Source organism: Sebastes fasciatus, chromosome 6, assembly GCF_043250625.1.
Source record: "Sebastes fasciatus isolate fSebFas1 chromosome 6, fSebFas1.pri, whole genome shotgun sequence".
NCBI classification, from domain to species: domain Eukaryota; kingdom Metazoa; phylum Chordata; class Actinopteri; order Perciformes; family Sebastidae; genus Sebastes; species Sebastes fasciatus.
The window spans coordinates 24,267,408-24,289,245 of NC_133800.1; the positions used below are offsets into that span (position 1 = coordinate 24,267,408).

At 38.6% G+C, this 21,838-nt stretch overlaps 2 protein-coding genes across 3 annotated transcripts in view; one reads left to right on the forward strand and one right to left on the reverse strand.

The window, feature by feature from the left end:
* The window catches only part of slc15a4 (solute carrier family 15 member 4), a 33,523-nt gene extending 23,341 nt beyond the window's left edge, over positions 1-10,182 (reverse strand). Inside the window, exons 1-5 of the mRNA XM_074638643.1 lie at positions 9,982-10,182; positions 8,193-8,812; positions 4,423-4,715; positions 3,585-3,726; positions 2,146-2,217 (exon numbers count right to left, since the gene is read on the reverse strand). Of these exons, the coding sequence (XP_074494744.1) occupies positions 2,146-2,217; positions 3,585-3,726; positions 4,423-4,715; positions 8,193-8,771 (1,086 nt within the window). The 5' untranslated portion in view covers positions 8,772-8,812; positions 9,982-10,182. The remainder of the gene's footprint in view (positions 1-2,145; positions 2,218-3,584; positions 3,727-4,422; positions 4,716-8,192; positions 8,813-9,981) is intronic.
* Positions 1-21,838, forward strand: part of glt1d1 (glycosyltransferase 1 domain containing 1) — a 148,199-nt gene that overhangs the window by 112,542 nt on the left and 13,819 nt on the right. Inside the window, exons 2-7 of one of the 2 annotated variants that reach the window (XM_074638646.1) lie at positions 11,676-11,891; positions 13,522-13,673; positions 13,795-13,900; positions 16,591-16,642; positions 18,323-18,359; positions 18,907-18,963. In XM_074638646.1, coding sequence (XP_074494747.1) covers positions 11,776-11,891; positions 13,522-13,673; positions 13,795-13,900; positions 16,591-16,642; positions 18,323-18,359; positions 18,907-18,963 — 520 coding nt within the window. In that variant the 5' untranslated portion in view covers positions 11,676-11,775. Of the gene's footprint in view, positions 1-11,420; positions 11,892-13,521; positions 13,674-13,794; positions 13,901-16,590; positions 16,643-18,322; positions 18,360-18,906; positions 18,964-21,838 lie in introns of those variants that run through there. The other variant, XM_074638644.1, reaches the window with a different exon arrangement.

The window sequence follows — 21,838 nt, forward strand, 5'->3', positions numbered from 1 at the left end:
AGAGAATGTCATTCCAACACAGTTCACCATGTGTTTGTGTGCATAAGAGTGTGCATGTGTGTGTGTGTGTGAGAGAGAGAGAGTGAGTGTGTGTACTTGGGGCTTGATATTGCTTTGGCACCCCCAGGTGGTCAAAACCAAACATAATGAAATGAAAAATGTTTATTCATTTGCTATTCCTATTATCTTAAGTAATATTATTGTTTTACATGCTTATCTATTAAATGTTTAAGTTGCATACAAGACAAAGTGTACCTGACTGAATCAAAAAATAAGTAGTATTTAGTAATAGTAGTACCATAAAGTGCAAGTGAAATATCCCTCTGATAGAAAATCCATTGTGAGCATACAAAGTTAAGGAAATATCTCATTGACTGAGCAATGAATGACTGCAAACTGCTGGAGATGTTTTTTGCAATTCAAATTCCAAGTGCCATCTGAGCTCCTGATGTTTCTCCGGTTTAACACTTCTGATAGCATCATTTATTCTCAAATTGAATTTCCATTTCTTGGGAGTAACCGCTGGCGATCTATACGCAGCTCCTCAGAGAGTGTTTCCCTCACTTGTTTGTGTATTATCATATTTAAAATGATAGAAAATGTGCTAAGGGAGACTTCTCCTTTGCCAAGGTAAGCCAGGCATGAGTGACGAAGGTGTCCCATCAGGCCCAGGTCTGTGGTGGGCATGATGTTCTGCTTTTTCTACTTCCCCAAATGGACTACAGACATATGTACTGTATGTATACACTCTATATCATGGTTGCCAGGTTGGGAAGTCAAAGAGATTATTATATATATATATATATATTAGGGAAATAAGAAGGAAAAAAAGCTAAAGGTGTTGGGAATCTGGTGTGTGAATTTGGAATTTATTTTATTCATTTATTTATATTTCTTCATCATTTAAAATGTTTTAATTTAAATTTATTTTAATTTCATAATTTCTATTTATTCAATTATTTTTCTATTTGATTTCATGAATATAATAATAATAATAATAATAATAATAAATATTATATTATTATTCTCATGATTTTTTCTCCTCCCTTGTTTTTCAATTTACAGTTACTACCTGTTATTATATGTGCATATTACCGCATATAACCACTGGCAATCTATACGCAGCTCCTCGGAGTGTTTTCCTCCCTTGTTTGTGTATTATCATATTCAATATCATATAAAAAGTGCCAAGGCAGACTTTTCTTTGTTTCCTTGAAGAGACAGTATTTGTGCAGCTTTGCCATTGAAATGTGTCAGGTGAGGTGAGGGAGCACATCACAGACGCATCTAATCTCACTTCCCTTTTGATGTTGAGAAGTGTCGAGGCTGGTAGCAGAAAAGGCTCAGTTTCATTTTTGATACTTGGTAAATAGTATGTGAAGGGGGGGTGCTCTTAAACACGGTTAAACACGGTGGAATATGTGTAAACAAAAGTATGTTAGACCGTTTCAGTGTCACAAGTCTCAGTGTATATTATTGTGAAATGTAAGAATATATACAGTACATAATGTATAGCCCTAGGTCAGATCGTGTGGTTTATTGGCAAGGGTTTCACTTCACATTTCCATGAAATCAGTCACCTCAAGCATTCTACTAAAAAAGAAGAACAAGCGTATTATACATACTACACTACACTAGTATTTTTCCAATTTCATCACTTTTAGACCTTTGATTTTTGAGGAGCCGTATGTCATGTGGAGTCACTGAGGGGGGTTCAGTCATCAAAGCCCTCCAGAACATAACATACAATCTGTCAGAGGGAGACAGCAGCAACACTAGTCAGGAAGAAGCAGTTGGAGGCGCTGCTGCAGAGAGGTACAGTCACAGTCAGGTTGCTAATCTGGGAGGTATTAGTCTATGAAGTAAAGTTCTGGCTTAATCCCCAAAGCATTACCAACCTTTGCTGCTGCCTCCAGCTGTTGCCTAGCACAGTGTGTCAGTGACCTACTGACTCCTTTAGTTACAGCAGTGAAAAAATCTAGTTCAAACCTACTTATGAGGAGGCACGTTAGAGCTCCAAACTGGTATGTTTAACTCAATGGAATTAGACAGTATTTGCTTAACATGTCACCACACTGCTGCTATTTATTTGAAATGAAACAAGAAACGTGTACTTGGACTGGGAGTGTCTCCACTTTAGGTTACCTTGTCAGCGCCAAAGGTGTTATTACCAGGGATCTTCAGATGGAGGCTCTGCAGGATGTACGTTGTCTGCATCTGCAACACAGTAAAGAAGATTTGAGCCTCAGCGTGAGGTAATTCTCCACTTCAGGACCACCAGGGTGTCTGGTGCAAAACCGCTCTTCTCCATTATTGAAACGGAAAAAATAATCTTCCCTTGTATTAACACGTGCGTGTGCACAGCTGCATCCAGAAAGCTTATATTCCCATATTAAACTCCTTCATATTTTTGTGTGAAACGTGGCTAATACATTTTGATTCAACCCAAAGGGATAGTTCGGGTGTTTTGAAGTGGGGTTGTATGAGGTACTTATCCATAGTAGGTGTATTACTTACAGTAGATGGCTGTCGGCACGCCCCCAGCAGAAGTGACGACAAGAGTTGTTATGATACCGATATCAGTATAAGAAATGCCTCCGATTCTGCCCAAAATTCGGGGTCGGATATTGGCGAGTACGCCAGTCTATGCCCCGATCGGATACGGAAAAATCAACTTGTTTAACTGGATTATTTTATAATTTTTTATATTATTAATTTATGTTCATTGTAACTGACAAATTGAATAATAAAAGAAAGTTCTATTGCATTCATTCTCTCTTATGAATTTGTTCTTATTTTACAAAGGGTTTAAACTTGGCCAGGCCATACAACAAAGATAGTAATCATATACATACATGGTCAGCAGTAAACAGCTGTTTAATAATAATAATAATAATAATAATAATAATAATAATAATAATAATAATAATAACTATATATATTTTTAAAATATTAAACACTGGTATCGATTCGGTACTCGGTATCAGACGATACCACAAGTTCAGGTATCGGAATAGGTATTGGGAAGAAAGAAAAAAATGGTATCGGAACATCTCTAGTACCGACACCAGAGCAAAGCAATACAGTGCTGTGGACGGGGACAGCAGAAAAACACATTTTAGCAACCCAAAAGAAAGACTCACCTAAAAAACCCATTATCGGTATCAGTGTATGTGCTGTCAAACAGCCCTTTCCCTCTCCTATCCGACGGGGAACTGATCTGAAGGTGAAACTTATCTATGTTCTCTCCAAAGCCAGCAGGCTCAGATGTCATAAACAGTGTAGATAAGTTTCACTTTCAGTTCAGGTTGTCACCGGAAAATATTCTAAAAAAAGCGTACACTAATATAGGAAATCAATTTCTTTAGATGGGCCTTTCTTTTAGGTGGCTGAAATACGTTTTTCTGCCGTCGCCCTCTACAGCACTGTATTGCTTTGCTCTGGTGTTGGTGCTGTCGGTTTCTCGATGCCGGGGGCGTGCAGACCGTCATCTACTGTAGGTAATACACCTACTATAGTTAAGTCCCTCATACAACCCCACTACAAAACACCCAAACTATCCCTTTAAAGTGGGTTAACCTTACCTGGAAGTACACAGTCCAGTATGGGATGAGGGCAAAGAAAACTGGGAGGATTTTCAACACGGCTTTCACTTCCTCTACTTTCTCCTCTGGATATTTTCCTCCGTAGGTCACTTTGGCGCTGTCTAGCAGCGATGGTTTGTTGCTTCATGGGAATAAAAGAGAAAAATAACCTTTAAAATATGATTTAAAACTACAGTGTGATTGATAGCATAACATAAACAAATACAGAATACACTAGTTATTATAAACTCTTGAAGTCTGCCTTTTTTGTGAACATCTTACCCTTAAATAAAAGCACTTCTAGAGATAGGAAAGAAACTTTATTCTAAAGCCTATAATCCACCTCTCTGGAGAAAATGTCTTAATATGGAATTTCTTGAAAGGCGGCGGGATTGGCCAATTTAAAATATTCAATGTCAAGTTTTTGAACCAATTGAGCTGCTTTGGTTCAAAGTCAAGTAACAGCACTTGAGAATAACTTTCACCACAGGGAATGAAGATGAATGCCCGGACCAGTGGAAAGAAAAGAATTATACAGGGGGGGATCAAAGGAGGCTTTAACATAAAGGTATACCAACAACACCTAGCTGTGTTATTCCGCTGGAGACATCATCCCACTTAACTTTGTCATGAACAAAAAATACTTGCTTCACTGCTGGAAAGAGCCTTCCCATTGAGATTGATGAATGCTTTGCCAGAACACGGTTATTGTGTGCGTGCTGTTTGTCATTGAGGGAATGACTTTAATACTTTTACTGCCTGACAATACAGTGTGATATCGTCTTATTTCCCATCACTACATAAAATGCTCTGAAATGAGGTGACATGCTGCTCTCACCGGAGCAGGCTAGGCTCCTTAGGTTTCTTGGAGCAGCAGGCGAAACCCAGGATCTTGAACATATCTGTGAAGGCGCTGCCGTCGGCGGGCTTGGTGATGAAGACGGCGCGGCCCAAGTGGAAGACCAGGAAGGAGACCCCGAGACACGCGGTGGGGATGATGTAGCCGAGCTCGAAGCTGAGGTTTTGCTGGACGTAGGCAACACCTCCCAGAGACACGATGGCTCCCAAGTTGATGCACCAGTAGAACCAGTTGAAGAATCTGCGCGTGGCCTCTGGTCCTCGGTCTTTGACCTGAGATCACATACAGTGCAGGATGACAGCAATCATGTCATTGTAAGTTGGTCACAGGGAGAATGTAAAAAAAGTTTGTAAATGAAAAGACCTTGAACTCTGAACATTGCTCCAGGTGTATACCAGTTTGATTGTCGACTAGCAGCATTTTTTCAGCTATAAAATACGAAAGTGTGGTCATCAGCACTTCGATATGTAAGTTTTAAAGTCACATGAGGAAATAACTCCACCAGGAAGACCCAATCTCGTGCATTTATTGTAAATGGCACAAACGATTGAAACAGGCAGCAAACTACAAAATGTATTATATAGACCAGGGGTTCTCCAACTTTTTGGGGCCAGGGACACCTTACAGGGGAGAACATTTTCCAAGGACCCCCTCATAATCATAACACCGATTAAGCATAATGCTACTACCATTTGTAGTCAATGCCATCGAAACTATTTGTATTCTACAACTTTTCAACCTTTTATACTTTTCAAGCAATTGATCTTAAAAGCTTTCAGAAAATTAACAGTAGCAAGACTTTAAACTTACCAGTCTAAAACGGACTTTCAGTAAGTGCTTCAACTTAAAAATAATGAACTTATTATATTTTACCCCAAAGCTAACATGGTGGGAGTAACGGCTATAATATGTTTGTTTTATTGGGTCCCCATCTGTGAATATGCACTTTTTAAGTGAGTGCCACAGACCCCTGGGGGTCCCCAAACCCCACTTTGAGAATCACTAATATAGACCTACTTGTAAAATCCTGATAATACATGACAGAAAAGACAAACTGCACTGAAAAAGAGGAACATGATCACAAGCTGAAACTGACAGGGATGTGACGTCACATGAAAATGTCTGTATTTAGTGTAATATAACTAATAGGGGAACCTTTTTGCAGCCCTGTCGTTGCATGGAATGTCTATAGCCATATGAAATTTGTAGACAACAAGATTTTTTTTATAACTTAGGTGAGGGATAATCAAAATAAACCGCAACTTTTTGTTTATTCCTTATCTGCTTACAGAATTTGCTATGATAGCCGACACCATTAGTTCACCAAAAACCGCAATAAATTCAGGCAAATGTCTATACAAGCAAATAATATTATTCCCATAATGGCACAGATCCATTCCGCATGCAGTCATCCCCGTGGAGGAAAAAGATTTTATCATTGCGTGATGAAGTGGAAATGTCTTTTATATATGAGCAAAAAAGACGCAGCGGTACAGCTACAATTAACTATTGGGGAGATAATGTCACGGCCTTCACAAGCCAATGCTGAGCATAAATCTTTCTGGGGTTCCTCTCTGCAGTTTGTGCAGTGTCAGTTAAAAATAATAATCATCACGCTCAAACGGACCACCTGATTGCCATGATGTGTTAACAAAAACTGCATTATGATACATTCTAAAATAATAGAGCGGGCTACTTTTATAGCTCCGACGTTTAGTTTTGACACAAGATCAATCAGAGTAAGTGGTTGTGTTCCCTCCAGCCTTTAGTTGTGTCAGGACAAGACACACATCGAATTTACTATCTTGTTTCAGTGTTGACCCTCCATCAAATACGGAATATGATCAGGAAATATTACAATGATCATAGGCTGGTAGATATTACATCTGCAGTGACTCACAAAAGGACAAGAAAGGCAGACATTACAGTTTCCTACCCTCTGTTTTCTGCTTAAATGTCATGTCCCAGTGATGCATCAGCAGCCCCAGTAATACTGTAACTTCATGATTACTATGATCAAGTTGCATATTAATAAAAAAAATACTCACAACATTGACTATGGCAATTTTCACACTGCAAGAGGGTGCAATTAATTTTTAGACAGAAATCAAGCTGCATTTAACAGAAAATATTCAATTTTACTCAAACTTAGCAAATTTCAAGTATTAACAGCTCCCACTGCCACTTGTTCAGGACTTTCAGCTGGAGGTCGACAGATAGTGGATTTTTAAAGGCCGATATAATTATGATAGTTTGGAACAGAAAAAAACAGATAGCCGATTAATTGGCCAATATCTTCGTTTCTTCTACAGCAGCCTAGTCGGCTACTTTCGCATACGCCGTTTTTAATAAATCAGTTTTGTGTCACTCTGAATTTAATAATTCGTAAGAGATATCCTGACGTGCTATTTGGTGGATTACATCATTGGAAATTGTTCTATTTATTTGCAATAGGCGATGCGCTGTTCTGTGGCTTACAGTATGACTGGCCAGGATTACTTCTGTTGCGCATCTCGTACATTGTTAAATGCCACTCTTACGAACCATTAATGTTGTGAATATTCCCACGGTAAGGAGGCGATTTCAATTTATGATTGGATTGTTGCGTGGCTGGATTATCTGGAAGAAAAAACGCCAAATTGATTCAGGAAGCAATTTAAAGTAACAGTGAATGATTTCTTTTCCTCCCTGTCTGGGACAAAGAACTGATAGTGTTACGTTGTATATCCGAGAAAGAACTTTTTTTCTCCCTGTCTACCGTGACTTTGTGTATTGAGCCTCCATGCAAAACGGTGATGTATGTCCCCGCGTGACTGGTGGCGGCTGCGAAGCCATCGGCCACTATCAGAGCCCAGTTCCGCCGATAACGATAGTTTGTAAAATGTCCTATCGGCGGCAATTAATTGGCCAAATCGGTCTACCTATACTTTCACTTGGAGGAGAATTGGTGGGGAATTGTGCTTTTAATTGATGCAGTTCATATTACATCTTTAATAAAGAAAGTAACATGTTCTGTCAAGTTTTACAATGACTTTTTGCTTCAACAATCTCTCTGATTTAGTCCAATTATTTCTGTTTTTTTCTCTGTTGTGTGCCGCTGTAAGATGTACCCGTCTCTGTGTTTCTCTTTTGCTTCCCTCCAATGTATGGATTTGGCTTGATGTTGTGTATTGTGTGGGTTTGAACATGATCAAAGGGAGCATTGACAGAAACGTGAAAATCGTGTAATGAGCGTAGTGGAACTAATCATATTCACCTCGCCAGTCCTCTTTTGAAAGGTTTTTCCTCTCTCATGGTTAGATTATTTTGAAAAACAATGACTCCATTGAGGAACTTTCTCCATTTCTAGGATTGCTTCTTGTAGAGAGGCTGACGTTATTTTATCACCGAACAAACGGATGTGTTTAGTTTCACTTCTGTTATTACCACCAAAATATCATTCCAGGCACTGTGTGTTTGTACTGTACTGTGAGTGAGTGAGAGAGAGGGGTTATCATTGACTCTACATTATGCTAAATAAAAAATGTCAGCTTTATAATGGAAATACTTATAATTGGCCATGATAATCAAGGCCATGCATGTCTAAATGAACTGTCATGGTGCGTAATCACATGACATGTCCGACCTCCATGACAACATACCCGATCTTATACAGGCCTGTGTCAGAAAACAAATCTCCATGTGTACTTTCAACATTCCTTGTTTGATACAGACTTTGAGATCCGAAAGTAACATTGTTCATACTCTACCTGATCTGCCCCAAAGGGAGTGATGTTGGACTTCACAGTACCCACACCTATTGCAACTAAAAACAGTCCACCGTAGATTGCTGGAGCACAATATGTGGCGCGTACGGGGCAGGTGACATTGCTTGGAGGGGTACTGTTTGTGCTCAGACACTCAGGAGGTATCAAAGGAAACGCCAACATGTCCCCACACAGCTCTCTCCTGGTGTCTTCGTTTGAAAGGAAAGGGAAAAACATCATGCCAACAAAATATAGGACCAAACTTAAAGCTATTGTCCAGAATTTCCCAAGGTACGCGTCTGCCAACCAGCCTCCAAATGGTGAGATCAGGTAAGTGACTCCCATGAACATCAGAAGTGTCTGGCTCGACTGAGTGCCCTCCCAACGAAAGGCGTCGCTATTGAGAAAAAGGACCAGATTGGATGTGATGCCGTAGAAAGCAATCCTTTCTAACGATTCAGACAGCAGGATGGCTGCACATGCTAGTCTTCTTCCCTCGAAAACTGATGGTTTTGGTGAAGGTCTGCTGTTGTCAGAGTCCAATAGAGGGGTGCTCTCGCTGGCATCCCTGTTGTTAGCCATTCTCAACCAACTTTAGGTTCTTGTTTAGTAAGAGGTCAAACCTGTAAAAGAAAATACAGAGGTTAAACACAGGCAAACTAAACATTGTCATCACACTGAGAAAAATACCTAACGTTAGCTGTACATAACATGTCCAAGAATAGCCCCTTTTCCTGTTTGCTGCTGCCTTTTATTAAACCAGATAATGATTTTATACTAAACTACAGCTTTTACTCCTGTGTGTTATATTCTATTTTAGCTTCTATCCTAGCTTTTATTTTTAGCTTGTTTTTAGTTTCTAATCTTTAATGTTTTTTATATTTTTATAACTGTTTTAATTGTTTCAAATATGTTTATTAAGAAGCATGTGCATGTCAGTGATACAGACTTCTGTGGGGTGTGTATCATGCCTCATTTTTTTATATATATCAACAAAAACAGACAATACTAGGAACCAAGGGCAAACAAAAATGGAGACAAGCGAATGCAAAAAACATAAGTAGTGAAAGGAAAACAAAACAAAACATGAATAAATAAATAAATAAAACACAGACAACACCCTAAGGCACATAAATCAGGGAGACATTGACGACACACAGTATATACATAAACATGTGTATAACCAAAAGTGGATCTGGTTTTAATTGGACTTTAATGAAAATATTGCAACCCAAAAGTCCTGTATTTTAGGGCATAGTGCATAGCTATGGAGTAAATCTGCATCTGCTTGGACACATTTCTCACATATTGGTGACGTTTCAGGAAAGATTTTATGTAGCTTTACTTTAGAGTAATGTAACCTGTGCAGAATCTTAAACTGTATCAAACAGTGTCTGGCATTCAAAGAACAGATGTGAACATACTTCAAAATCTTGTCCCAGATGTTCTCAGCTATTTCTATCCCTAGGTCCTTTTCTCAGCCCTTTTTTTATACAGCTCCTATCTACTTGCTGAAGGTCTTGCAATGTATTGTATATAAATGAAACTGGATGTTTATCTACTATACAGTCTCTCAGACACTGGTCTAGTTTAATAACTGTCTTAATGTTCTTGAATGTTTATGTAAAGCACTTTGAATTGCCCTGTTGCTGAAATGTGCTATACAAACAAAGCTGCCTTGCCTTGCTATATACATAACGTCAATACAGACAGTTAGCTGGTATGAACCTCAAAGTAGCTTTAGCATAACGTTAGCTCTGTAAGAGTGTTGTTATACCGGGTTTTACATTACCTTTTAATTATTCAAACACGTCCCAGTGGTCTTCAATTATCTCCATTAACCCAAGAGCATATTGACCGCTCAAATGTTTCACTTCGTCTCGTCGTTAAATCAATACTTTGCCTAAAGGAGAACTGGAAGTCAACACAACAGAGAACAGTGTCTCATCACAGTACTACCGCGTGACACATACAGCCCAACAGTCAACAATCTGTCACGCTTACGTCGCTCTGGAGATACGTCAAAACGTATCCGACGTAACCGACGTGCCCTGTCAAGTGGTGAGGCAGCTGTAGCCTATAGTGATGTGTCGTCGCGAACGAGCCGGTTCATTGAGCCGGCTCGTTTGCGGTCGAGATGAGAAGAAGTGAGAGAGGTGGGTTGAATGAGATTGATTACAGGAATGAAAGCGAGGGTGTTTTATCCATCCATTTCTTGTGATGGTACAGTTGGTGTTTTTACTGTAGGAACTGCTGAAGGGTGCATGTTGAAGAAACGGCACTTAGGCTACTATAGGGATGATTGTGTGTTTAAAGTATGTGGGGCAAGTCACGCTTGGCCAGAGGAAGAGATTGAGAACAAAAAAAAATGCCTGAAACAAAATTGCAAACGGTCTTGTTTTTTTTTTTACATATTTACATATTTTTATCTACATATCTTTTAAGTGAACGATAAGAGCCGGCTCCCGTCCAAGAGATGTTTTTTTTTTTTTTTTTACTAATTCAAGGCAGAATGATAGGACGATCTTCTCTGCGCCACGGGGCACTCCATGAACTGACTGTGACTGAATGTTGTGTTAATGAGGTCCGTGCGACCAATCTGGTGGTGACAGACAAGGATCATGTTTATTTTGTTTATAGTTTTTTGTATATTGTATATTGGTAGAATTTCAATTTTTTTTATTCTTATTTTATTTTAATGTTTTTATCTATTCTTTTGTTATTATACTGTTTACTCGCACCAACAAAACCAAAGCAAATCCCTCGTGTAATACTCTTACACCTGGCAATAAACACGATTCTGATTCTGATCATACAATCTAGCAGGGAGGGGCGGGGGTGCGCGGCGCACTGACGGTCTACAGGTACAGAGCAGGAGGGAGAGGAGGAGAGAAAGAGAGAGAGAGGAGTGCGATGCGCGAATAGCAGACTAGATGAGTGACAGTCGAAAACGAAGCAGCATGTAAAATTATGGTATTCTGGAAAAATTATAAGGTTTAGTATAATTACATTGAATAATTTAAGTGATATATGTGCACACATACTAATCATAGGTCAAAACAGCTAAAGCTAAATTTGGCTGAATTATATAAAAGGCAGAAGTGGTAAAATGAAGAGCCGTTTGGGAGCCGAAAGAACCGGCTCTTCTTTGGTGAGCTGAGGCCAAATGATCTGGCTCACTAAAAAGAGCCAAAATTCCCATCACTAGTAGCTTATCCATGTGATTTGGAAGTTAGTTTCGGTTACGTAGAGAGAAGGAAGTGGTTGTTTTTTTGTTCTTTTTTTTTGTCGTTATCGCTGATTCTGTCTTTCATATACGTGTGTATGCTCTGGGTTATTAAAATGGGTCAACAGCAGTGTCTGTAACAGTTAGTTCCCCCCTCCGTCATGTGTTTCAAGGGGGATCATATAGGAGACGGACTTGTAAACAGTTCAAGCGTGGGTGCGCGCTGCCAAGCAATGAGCGCTCCTACGTGTAACCCGCAGGCATGAGTCCAGGAAATGTGAGAGGAGTTGAGTTTAGCAAGCCTACTGAACCAGCACATAGAGGCTCTGCTGGCTGCGTTATTACACCAGTAATGTTTACATGTTGACTAACCTAGTTAGCTCGTCAAGACAAGCATTTAGTGACGATATGAAATTACTATTTCTGGCTTGTCTCAGCCCCAAAACAGGGAACCACACTACAGCTGAGAGAATAAGGTAATATACTTTGATGGTAGCTAAGTGCTAAAGCTACAACAGCTGTTGCTAATTAGTGTTTACCTAGTGAGGCAGTGTAGTGAACTGTTAACCAGGGCACAATATAGTAATTCACTGTACAATGGCTGTAGTAAAGCAGCTATAACATGGTTCAACTAACCTACCTTACTGCACAATGGCTATAGCATGATTCAGGAAGATGAAGCTAGTTTTAAAAGGAAATTAAACTAATTTTAATAGGAAAATGAAGCTAGTTTTAATATTTTAATAGTTAGTTTTAATATTTTAGCTGAACCACCCTGCCATCCATACATGGTCACATGTTTCTTTTATTTTTAGGTCCCACATTGAATCAGCAGGACACCCTTGTGAGCTCAGAGTTGCACCAGCATTTCAGTTTCCTGCTGAGGTGGCAAAGCTAATACCTCAAAGCTAATAATTAGTATTTACCTGGTGAGGCAGTGTAGTGAACTGTTAACCAGGGCACAATATAGCTGTCTAATTCACTGTACAATGGTTGTAGTAAAGCAGCAATATAACATTATGGTTCAACTACCTACCTTACTGCACAATGGCTATAGCATGATTCAGGAAGATGAAGCTAGATTTAATAGGAAAATAAGCTAGTTTTAATAGGAAATTAAGCTAGTTTTAATAGGAAAATAAAGTTAGTTTTAATAGGAAATTAAGTTAGTTTTAATAGGAAAATAAAGCTAGTTTTAATAGGAAATTAAGTTAGTTTTAATAGGAAATGAAGCTAGTTTTAATAGGAAATTAAGTTAGTTTTAATAGGAAATGAAGCTAGTTTTAATAGGAAATTAAGTTAGTTTTAATAGGAAATTAAGTTAGTTTTAATAGGAAAATAAAGCTAGTTTTAATAGGAAATTAAGTTAGTTTTAATAGGAAATGAAGCTAGTTTTAATAGGAAATTAAGTTAGTTTTAATAGGAAATGAAGCTAGTTTTAATAGGAAATTAAGTTAGTTTTAATAGGAAATTAAGTTAGTTTTAATAAGAAATAAAGCTAGTTTTAATAGGAAATTAAGTTAGTTTTAATAGGAAATTAAGCTAGTTTTAATAGGAAATTAAGTTAGTTTTAATAGGAAATTAAGCTAGTTTTAATAGGAAATTAAGTTAGTTTTAATAGGAAAATAAAGCTAGTTTTAATAGGAAATTAAGTTAGTTTTAATAGGAAAATAAAGCTAGTTTTAATAGGAAATTAAGCTAGTTTTAATAGGAAATTAAGCTAGTTTTAATAGGAAATTAAGTTAGTTTTAATAGGAAAATAAAGCTAGTTTTAAATGGAAATGAAGCTTGTTTTAAAGCTAGGAAATTGCATTTGCATTAGGGAATAGCAGTGTAGTGAACTGTTAACCAGAGCACAATATAGCTGTCTAATTCACTGTACAGTGGCTGTAGTAAAGCAGCTATAACATTAAGGTTCAACTACCTACCTTACAGTACAATCATAGCTATAGCATGATTCAGGAAGATGAAGCTCTAGGTAGAAAAGTAATCACATTTGATGACTGATGATGAGTAAAACAAGGCTTTTGAGATAAAGTTAGTTTTAATATTTTTACTTAACCACCCTGTCATACATATATGGTCACATGTTTCTTTTATTTTTAGGTCCCACATTGAATCAGCAGGACACACTTGTGAGCTCAGAGATGCAGCAGCATTTCAGTCTCCTGCTGAGGTGGCAAAGCTAATATCTCGAAATCCTCAATTCGAGGGTGCCCTGGCCATTCATCTGTTCAGAGCAGGCAGACTTCTCTTAGGTAAACATCCCTCCTCTTACTGTATATGATCTATTCACTTAATCTACTTTGTGTTTGCCAACATAATATTGGACCGACAAGTGTGTCCCACACCTTTCTGTTTTTATGTCCTTTACACAAGATGTCCAAGTACCCTTTGGCGTTATCTTTGGCGGAACAGACATAAATGAAGATGTGAAAGTTGAGCAGAAGCGTGTGGTTATGGAGCAGGTGCTACTGAAAGCCAGGTGATGTTACCACAAACTACTATTTTAACCCATTTAGTTCCAAATAGCTAGAATGAGTGCATTCATTGTGATTTTAACACATCAGACAGAGACTTTTTCTTAAATGTGTTTGGAAAAGTTTGTGAACGTATGTGTGGTGTTCTATCTGTGGAGAACTGCAGTCACAAATTGCATTATAACAATATACATGATGATTTTCTGTCCCATCTGTTTAGTAATATATGCATATACAACTATTATAATACTAATAACGCCGCTCTTTAACATCTCGTAGCAGGAAAAGCACAGGTGTCGTTAGACATGTTATCTTTTCAATCTGTTTGAACAAGTTATGTGTTCTGAATGCTGTGGCCATACAGTTCTCTTGTATCAATAATAGACACACCAAATATGCCCGAAATGTATCACAACGTGTTTTACTTACTTCCTTTTATAGAGGTTTGATGCAGATGTCACCATCCTGAAGTGCGAGCAGGAAGTAAATGCGACTATTTACACCTCTTAACTGAAATCAAGACAACTTCTAATTTCATTAACCGTGTGATTTTCAGTCTTGGACATAATAACAAATCTTGTCAACACTTTATAATAAGGGTACAAATCATATACTTAAGTAAAGCTTAACTAATGCATGACTCATGATGATGTAATGCATGAATTAATGCAGGATGTATCATGAATTCCTGTCACTCACTACTAACAAATGATGAAGTCACTATGACTTTATGTTCAAATGTAATATATCATCAGTTAAGGAATGTTAATTCACAGTTACCTCGTACATTAATGGATATGTAACCAAATGAACTGGATTCCTCTTATATAAACATTTATTTCAGGGCCATGCATTTGCTCAGCCTAAAAAATAGCTCCATATTTCTATAAGATATAGACCTATAATAGACCCAAAGGTATTTTTGAGAGAAGTTTTTTGCTCGCATTTTACTGCACATTGACAGACAGCATTAGCCTGACAGCCTCAATAAGTACAGAACAGAAGGGCTTTTACTATACACAATATCCTGCCCTGCCCCGCAATAGTTGTTCTTTTTTGACAGATTTACAACATAGTGGAAGGAACATGACATGAATTTGTGTTGAAACCAGTGGAGTTTAGCACGGTAGAAAAATGAGTATCACAACGTGACTTTACTTGGGGGGGACAAAAGTCTGACCTCACAACACAACTGACCTCGTGTGTGAAGTATTGATTAGGTAATCATGAACACTTCATGTGTCTTTTACACTCAGTTGTCAGATTATTGGGTAGGCCTTTGGCACTTCTGTTGAGCTTCAACATGTCTGATCATTATTTAATTTGTCAGTTGGTACCTGCAAGAGGATTTTGATCTTTCTCTACTGTGCTACACTCCACTGGTTTCAACAACAACACAAATACTTTTTCTTTTTTTAAAACAACTCATGTTCCACCCACTATGTTGTAAATCTGTCAAAAATACCTTTGGGTCTATTCTCATAGAAACATGGAGCTATTTTGCAAATGCATGGCCCTGAAATAATTGTTTATATAAGAGGAATCCAGCTGATTTGGTTGCATATCAATTAATGTATGAAGTAACTGTGAATTAACATTCCTTAACTGATGATATACGTGTGAACTAATCACATAAAGTCATAGTGACTTCATCATTTGTTAATAGTGAGCGACAGGAATTCATGATACATCCTGCATTAAATCATCATGAGTCATGCATTAGTTAAGTATATTATTTGTATCGTTATTATAAAGTGATACCCAAATCTTTTATCGCTTTAGTTGTTGTCACATTTGTGACAAGTGTTAATAAATGGGACATTGCCATAAATCACTGCATATGCGACCTATTTAAATGTAGGGAAAGCATTCGTCCTTTTAGTAATGTTGTAGATATTGCTGTAAGAATTGCATGACAAAAATATAAAAGACAATTCTCACCATTACTTGAATTGCTGCAATGCATTTAAATCATATTGACATCTACAAGGTATCAATTATTTGTGGGGTGAAAAAGACTGGATCCCCCTGGAGTTCCGGCATGAAAGAATGAGGCTGAACACATGCTGGCCGACCCCAGCTGTGCAGGTTGTGTGTTCTCCTCTCCCTTATTTTAACACTGAAAAGTTACTGTGCACACAGGCTTATCAATATATCCTGTCCTGCGCCCTAACATCCGACCCTCTCTGTTATCATTATGATGAAACTACAATAGATGGCAGGGCATCCATCTAGTGATTCTAGGGGATAATTGCCTTCTGGGAGAACTGGGGAGATCCAGGTCTCACGACTTCAAACATCTGAATCCACGCACCTCCCGCTGCCACATGTAGTGCCTTCTTCTCACACAAACCTTGATCATGAAATTCAGTCACCGCTCTGAGCCCGTCAGCCCGTTTAATAATGCACGCAAATTAATATCTCCCCACTGTTCTTTGCTCTACATTTCCCTTTGTTTTCCTCTTTGTATTCTCGGTGTATTCATCCTTAAATCCTTTGCCTTCAAACCGCAAGCAGTTATTTTTTTCCTGCTCTCACGCATTCAGCCTCAGCCTGGAGACTTTTGTGTTTTACTGTTGTTACCAAATTGTCACTGCTTGTAAAAGGCTAAAACTTACTGTCAGCAATGAAAGTTCTTGTTAACTGAAATGGCTTTCACAGGGGCGATAATGAAGTGTGTTTTCTTTTTTATCAGGTTTGCGGTTGCATTTACTGACAAGCTGAAAGAAGAGGCTGAGTTATTTTTGGTATGATTAGAGTCTTTTGTATTTTAATAGACCGACTGCAGTAGTTTATATCTACAAGCACTGATGCGTGATTCTTGTCTGTGTCTCATGTGGTATATGGTTGTTAGCAGTTCTACTCCGTTAAGTTTTACAAGAAAACGTCTGTACTGTACGTGCCTAATTGGGGGTTCATCAGTGTGTTTATGACTGCCTGCTATGCTGCACCCCCCCCACCCACCCCCACATAAACTTATATATATCACTATTTAAAGGTGCTACTGATCACATTGATAACATTCAGCCTAGGGATTGAGCCGATACTCACTCAAATAGCTGCATCAGATATAATATCGGTGACAATGGACCCGATCTATTTACTTAAATTCTATGTTTATATACTATATACATTATATACTGGCATCTTAATTCATTTTTAAGTTTTGAACAATTTGTTACTAAAAAGGTTTACACTTGAATTGTAACTGAATTGTAATTATTTTAATAATAAATAACAATTTAGTAAATTTATATCTAGGTATTTATTTGTTACAATTTGTTTTACAAGGTTAGGAAAGCAATGTTTAAGTCAAGCCTGATGTCGCCTTACAGATAAAAGAATGATCCCAGTCACTCCCACACAGTGAGGCTTACAACTTATTAATTAAACACTGGTATCGGATCGGTACTCGGTATCGGCCGATACCCAAAGCCCAGTTATCGCTATCTCTATCGGGACAGAAAAGGTTGGATTGGTTCATCCCTAATTCAGCCACTAGATAATGATGATTCTCTCTCCCCCATTCTATTGCATTCACTTCACAACAAGTCGTTGCCAGGCACTTACCGTCAAAATGTTCATTTTGGACCCGCCAAAAATTTTCAAATGATTAATTCACAATCATGATATTTTTTTTAGGAAAAGCCATACTTTTATTCATCACCTTTCTAAAGGCTCCATAGATGTATTTTTATTTTTTTTATATTTGTCCACATAAAAATGTTATCAATAGCACCTTTAAATATCGGCCCATGTATTACAAAGCCACTATGAAAAATGAATTAGTGAGAGCAAAAGTTTTTTTGTTTGCATTTCACTGCACATTGACAGACAGCGTTAGCCTGACAGCCTCAATAAATACAGAACAGAAGGGCTTTTACTATACAAACACAATATCCTGCCCTGCCCCGTAATAGTTTGGCATTAAAACAATATTATCGTGTTTTATTCTCAGATTAGATTCCAGCCGTGGGCTGCAGATTGAGGCGAGTGGCGTGCTTTATCTCTGCCATTTAGTGCTGACAGCAGGCAGACAGGACAGGCACTGAGAGGCATCGCCACGCTTTTTATTGTGACAGAAAACACACATAGGGGATGAATCTAGTGTGATAGCATCCAGTCAATTTCCTTTCCATCGCCTCTTGATTTATTTTGTAGCACCCCCCATTATCTTGGCAACTGCTTCCCCGACTCTCTTTTAAAAGTTTGGATTTTGATTAAATACGTTTGGAGCACAACAAGCGTTAATTGTCTTCTTTCTGTTGTCTGACGTGAAGAGAAAGAAGCACAGCTAGTAATAATCAAATGTAATTTGTATAAACAAACGCTACCAATAATTACTGATCGATTTAAAACACTTATGCATTTATGTTTTTGTACGTGTTTTGACCAGAATTTTCTGATGTTTTCTTTTTTCCCTGAAGCTGTCCCAGAGCAGTAAAATCTATGTCCAGCCCCAAGGTAAGCTCTGCAGGATGAACACCCTCGCTTGATGCTGCGCGTCCCTGACTCGCCATCAAAGTGTTGCATTAATCAGCTTTGACGTTTTTTCCCTCCACTATCACGCTGTCTGCAGTGCAGCAGAGTTATATTTGCTCTTGCCATTGGCCAGCGCGCCATGTAGGACAGCCCAAATCACTCTTCCATGTTGTTTCCCACCAGTAGCCATGTTTGGCAAACAGTGTCCCTCCATAGATTAGAGCAGAGCCCTGAGCCAGCTGCATGGCTGAGCCCTGAACAGCGAAAGATTTTTTTTTTTTTAATGCTTGTCATCAGATGAAGTGCTTTTGACATGAATCACACAAAAATAATGTTAAAGAAGAATATTGGATGTGATTAATGGTTCTAATTTTGAGAGTGTCACATAACGAATAAAGTTAAAAATCAGAAAACAGTTCTGAACTTTCTTATTTATCTATTTAACTAAAACACAGTGACATTCTTTTGCATAATGGATGTAAGCATTGATGCACAGTAAACACTAACATTTGTCTGTGTTATTTTAAAGGTATCGAGACGGAAGTGAGTGAGAAATTCTGCTGGACTGAATTCTTGAGGAGCTCAGGTACTGTTGCTGCTTCAGTTGGTTGTCATTCCAGCTATTGCAATGTGAGACTTGAGCATCCACATGTCCTCACTGTGTATTTATTTAGTTATTTTGCCTTCAGCAGAAAATATTTCCCAGTGAAAGCTCTTCTGAGGGCGGTCTGTGGATCATCCAGAGTGAACATTTCATAGCAGCGCTGAATCATACATTTTTAAATGTGATGAATATTTGTCATACTTTGGATTTACTGTATTTTAACCAGATTTTCTGTGCTCTTTAACAACAATTTGTTATTGGCAAGCAACATTTTGGTCAGTCTGAGCAGTACAAACTTAGCTGACTGTCGTGTCTTATGTAATTATTAAGACTACGTCTCAAACTATAGCTTGGATAGTGGTGTGCACATCCACAAAACATTAGCGGGACAGATGCTTGATGGTGTTCGATGCAATAAAATGAAGAGGTACCTGCACACTGAAATTTAAGCTCCCTTGTAAAATAAGTTTTGTTGGTGTCATTTTAACCAAGCATACACAGGTGTGCCACATATTTGAAATATATATTGATAATAAATAAATAAATAATGTTTGCACTATTGAACATAAATGCTATATTCTAGATTGCATCCTTCTCTCCTTTCCTCCTGTATTAGTCCTAGACTGTGTAATGCAGTGCAGTGGAGCCACCACGGGGAGCACGATGGGGAATACACTCATACACCCCCAACCTGAAAAGAACCAATCAGAGAGCATAAATTGACTCTGTGCTACAGTATGTTCAATGCATCAATGTGGTGGTCAGGGAGGCCAGAGTTTGTAGCAGAATTCCCTTCTCCCTTCTCTCCCATATGAATAGCTCAGTAAATAATATGCGCTGTTACTCCGAGCATCCTCTCCACAAACAGCCCGGACTTTAAATTGGACATTGCAAGATGATGTCCATCACCTGGTACATTAGTGCTCATAGAGAGCACCGCTGAGTACGGAGAGGAGCCGTTGATTAATAGCTTTCCTGCCCGGGGCCATTTGTCACCACGCTTCACAACCGGTGCAAGTAATACTAATTGCCCACATTCACTTCTCCATTTATTATACTTGAAATAGGAGTCACAACTATTGTGCTTTTCCTCGGCGACGTGATGGAAGCGCTGTAATCTGACTCGTGGTTGCTTTTAGAGCTATAATCATTGTTCCAGTTTCTGCGTATGTGCTGTCTGATTGGGTTAATTTGTCTGACTCGTTTTTTTCATGGATTTGGGTCAGCATGCGTTTAATATCAGTAAGAATATTTCTTTTAATTTTTCCTTGCCACAGTGTTATCACCACAGTGCTTTGACAAGGCAACACATTGCCACAGACACACTGTATTTGTACTTCTTTGTAGAGCTGCAAAGATTAATCGATTAGTTGTCAACCATTAAATTAATCGCCAACTATTTTGATAATAGATCAACCAGTTTGAGTATTTTTTTTAAAGAAAAAAAAGTCTAAATTCTCTGATTCCAGCTTCTTAAATGTGAATAATTTCTGGTTTCTTTACTCCTCTATGACAGTAAACTGAATATATTTTGAGTTGTGGACAAAACAAGACATTTGAGGACGTCATCTTGGGCTTTGGAAAACACTGATCGACATTTTTCACCATTTTCTGTAATTTTATTGACCAAACAACTAATCGATTAATCAAAAAAAATAGATTAATCTACAATCATTATTTTCAGCCCTACTTGTTTGTATGTAATAAGGACGACCGCAAGGCAGAGAGCTACATTCAAATAAAATAACGGATTCTCCTGCAGTCTATACTTACTTGTTGTAAATGCGATTTTGTCATAAAATTGTCCTAAAACTTTTTAAGCGTCGTTGTTTAGTCGGCATTGGGTGGTGTTGGGTGGTGTTCCACGTCATCCTTTTGAACTTTAAAGACCTGCTTTGTCACCTTCAATAGTCCGTTTCATCATAGTTTTCCTTAAACATAACAACGCAGTCTGACAGAAGTCACTCCCGCAGCAACCTGTATTCTGATGTGACATAAAAGAATCATTACTAAAAGTGATTGTTTAAAGGTACTGTGTGTAGGATTTGTGCGGCATCTAGTGGTGTGGTTGCAGATTGCAACCAACTGATTACCCCTCCGCTCACTCCTCCCTTTCCAAGACTGCGGTAACGTGAGCCGAAGAGGGCAAAACCGTGGTAACGCCATTCACTTCGCTCAGACGGCATCCAAACCATAATAACACTACTTTAGGAGCAAGGAAGGTCAGACGGCGGCTGGCGGTACCACGGTTTTGCACTCTGTGGCTCACGTTACAGCAATTTCACAAGCGGGTCGGAGAAATACAGTGGCCTTTCTGGTAAAGTAAAAACGCGTAAGGCTCTCTCTAGAGCCAGTGTTTGGTTTGTCCGTTCTGGGCTACTGTAGAAACATGGCAGAACAACAGGGCAGACTCTGTGAAGAGGACCCGCCCCCTATGTAGATATGAAGGGCTCATTCTAAGCTAACGAAAACACAGTGATTCTTAGTGTCAGGAGATTATACACTAATGAAAACATTACACACTGTTCCTGTAATGAAGGTGTTTGGAGGTTTGAGTGTTTGGAATAAATATATTCTGTGTGACCCAGTGTTACAGCGGCACACTGTAAAAAGACCTCCGCCGGCGAGCATAAAAGCTGACTGAAGATACACGACTATACTATATGTGTTATCCTTTGGGTGTCATGTACCCTCCGAAGGCAAAGACTCCAGCACCGGGGATCCAGAAGCTGTCAGTCCATGAAAGCCTGTATGTTGTTTGTGGCCTCTGCTGTGTGTCTAGTTGTGAGGTAGCAGCATACATGAAGAACAGCGTTGTGATGCTTTGAATCACTGACGGATGAGAGGAAACAAGCAG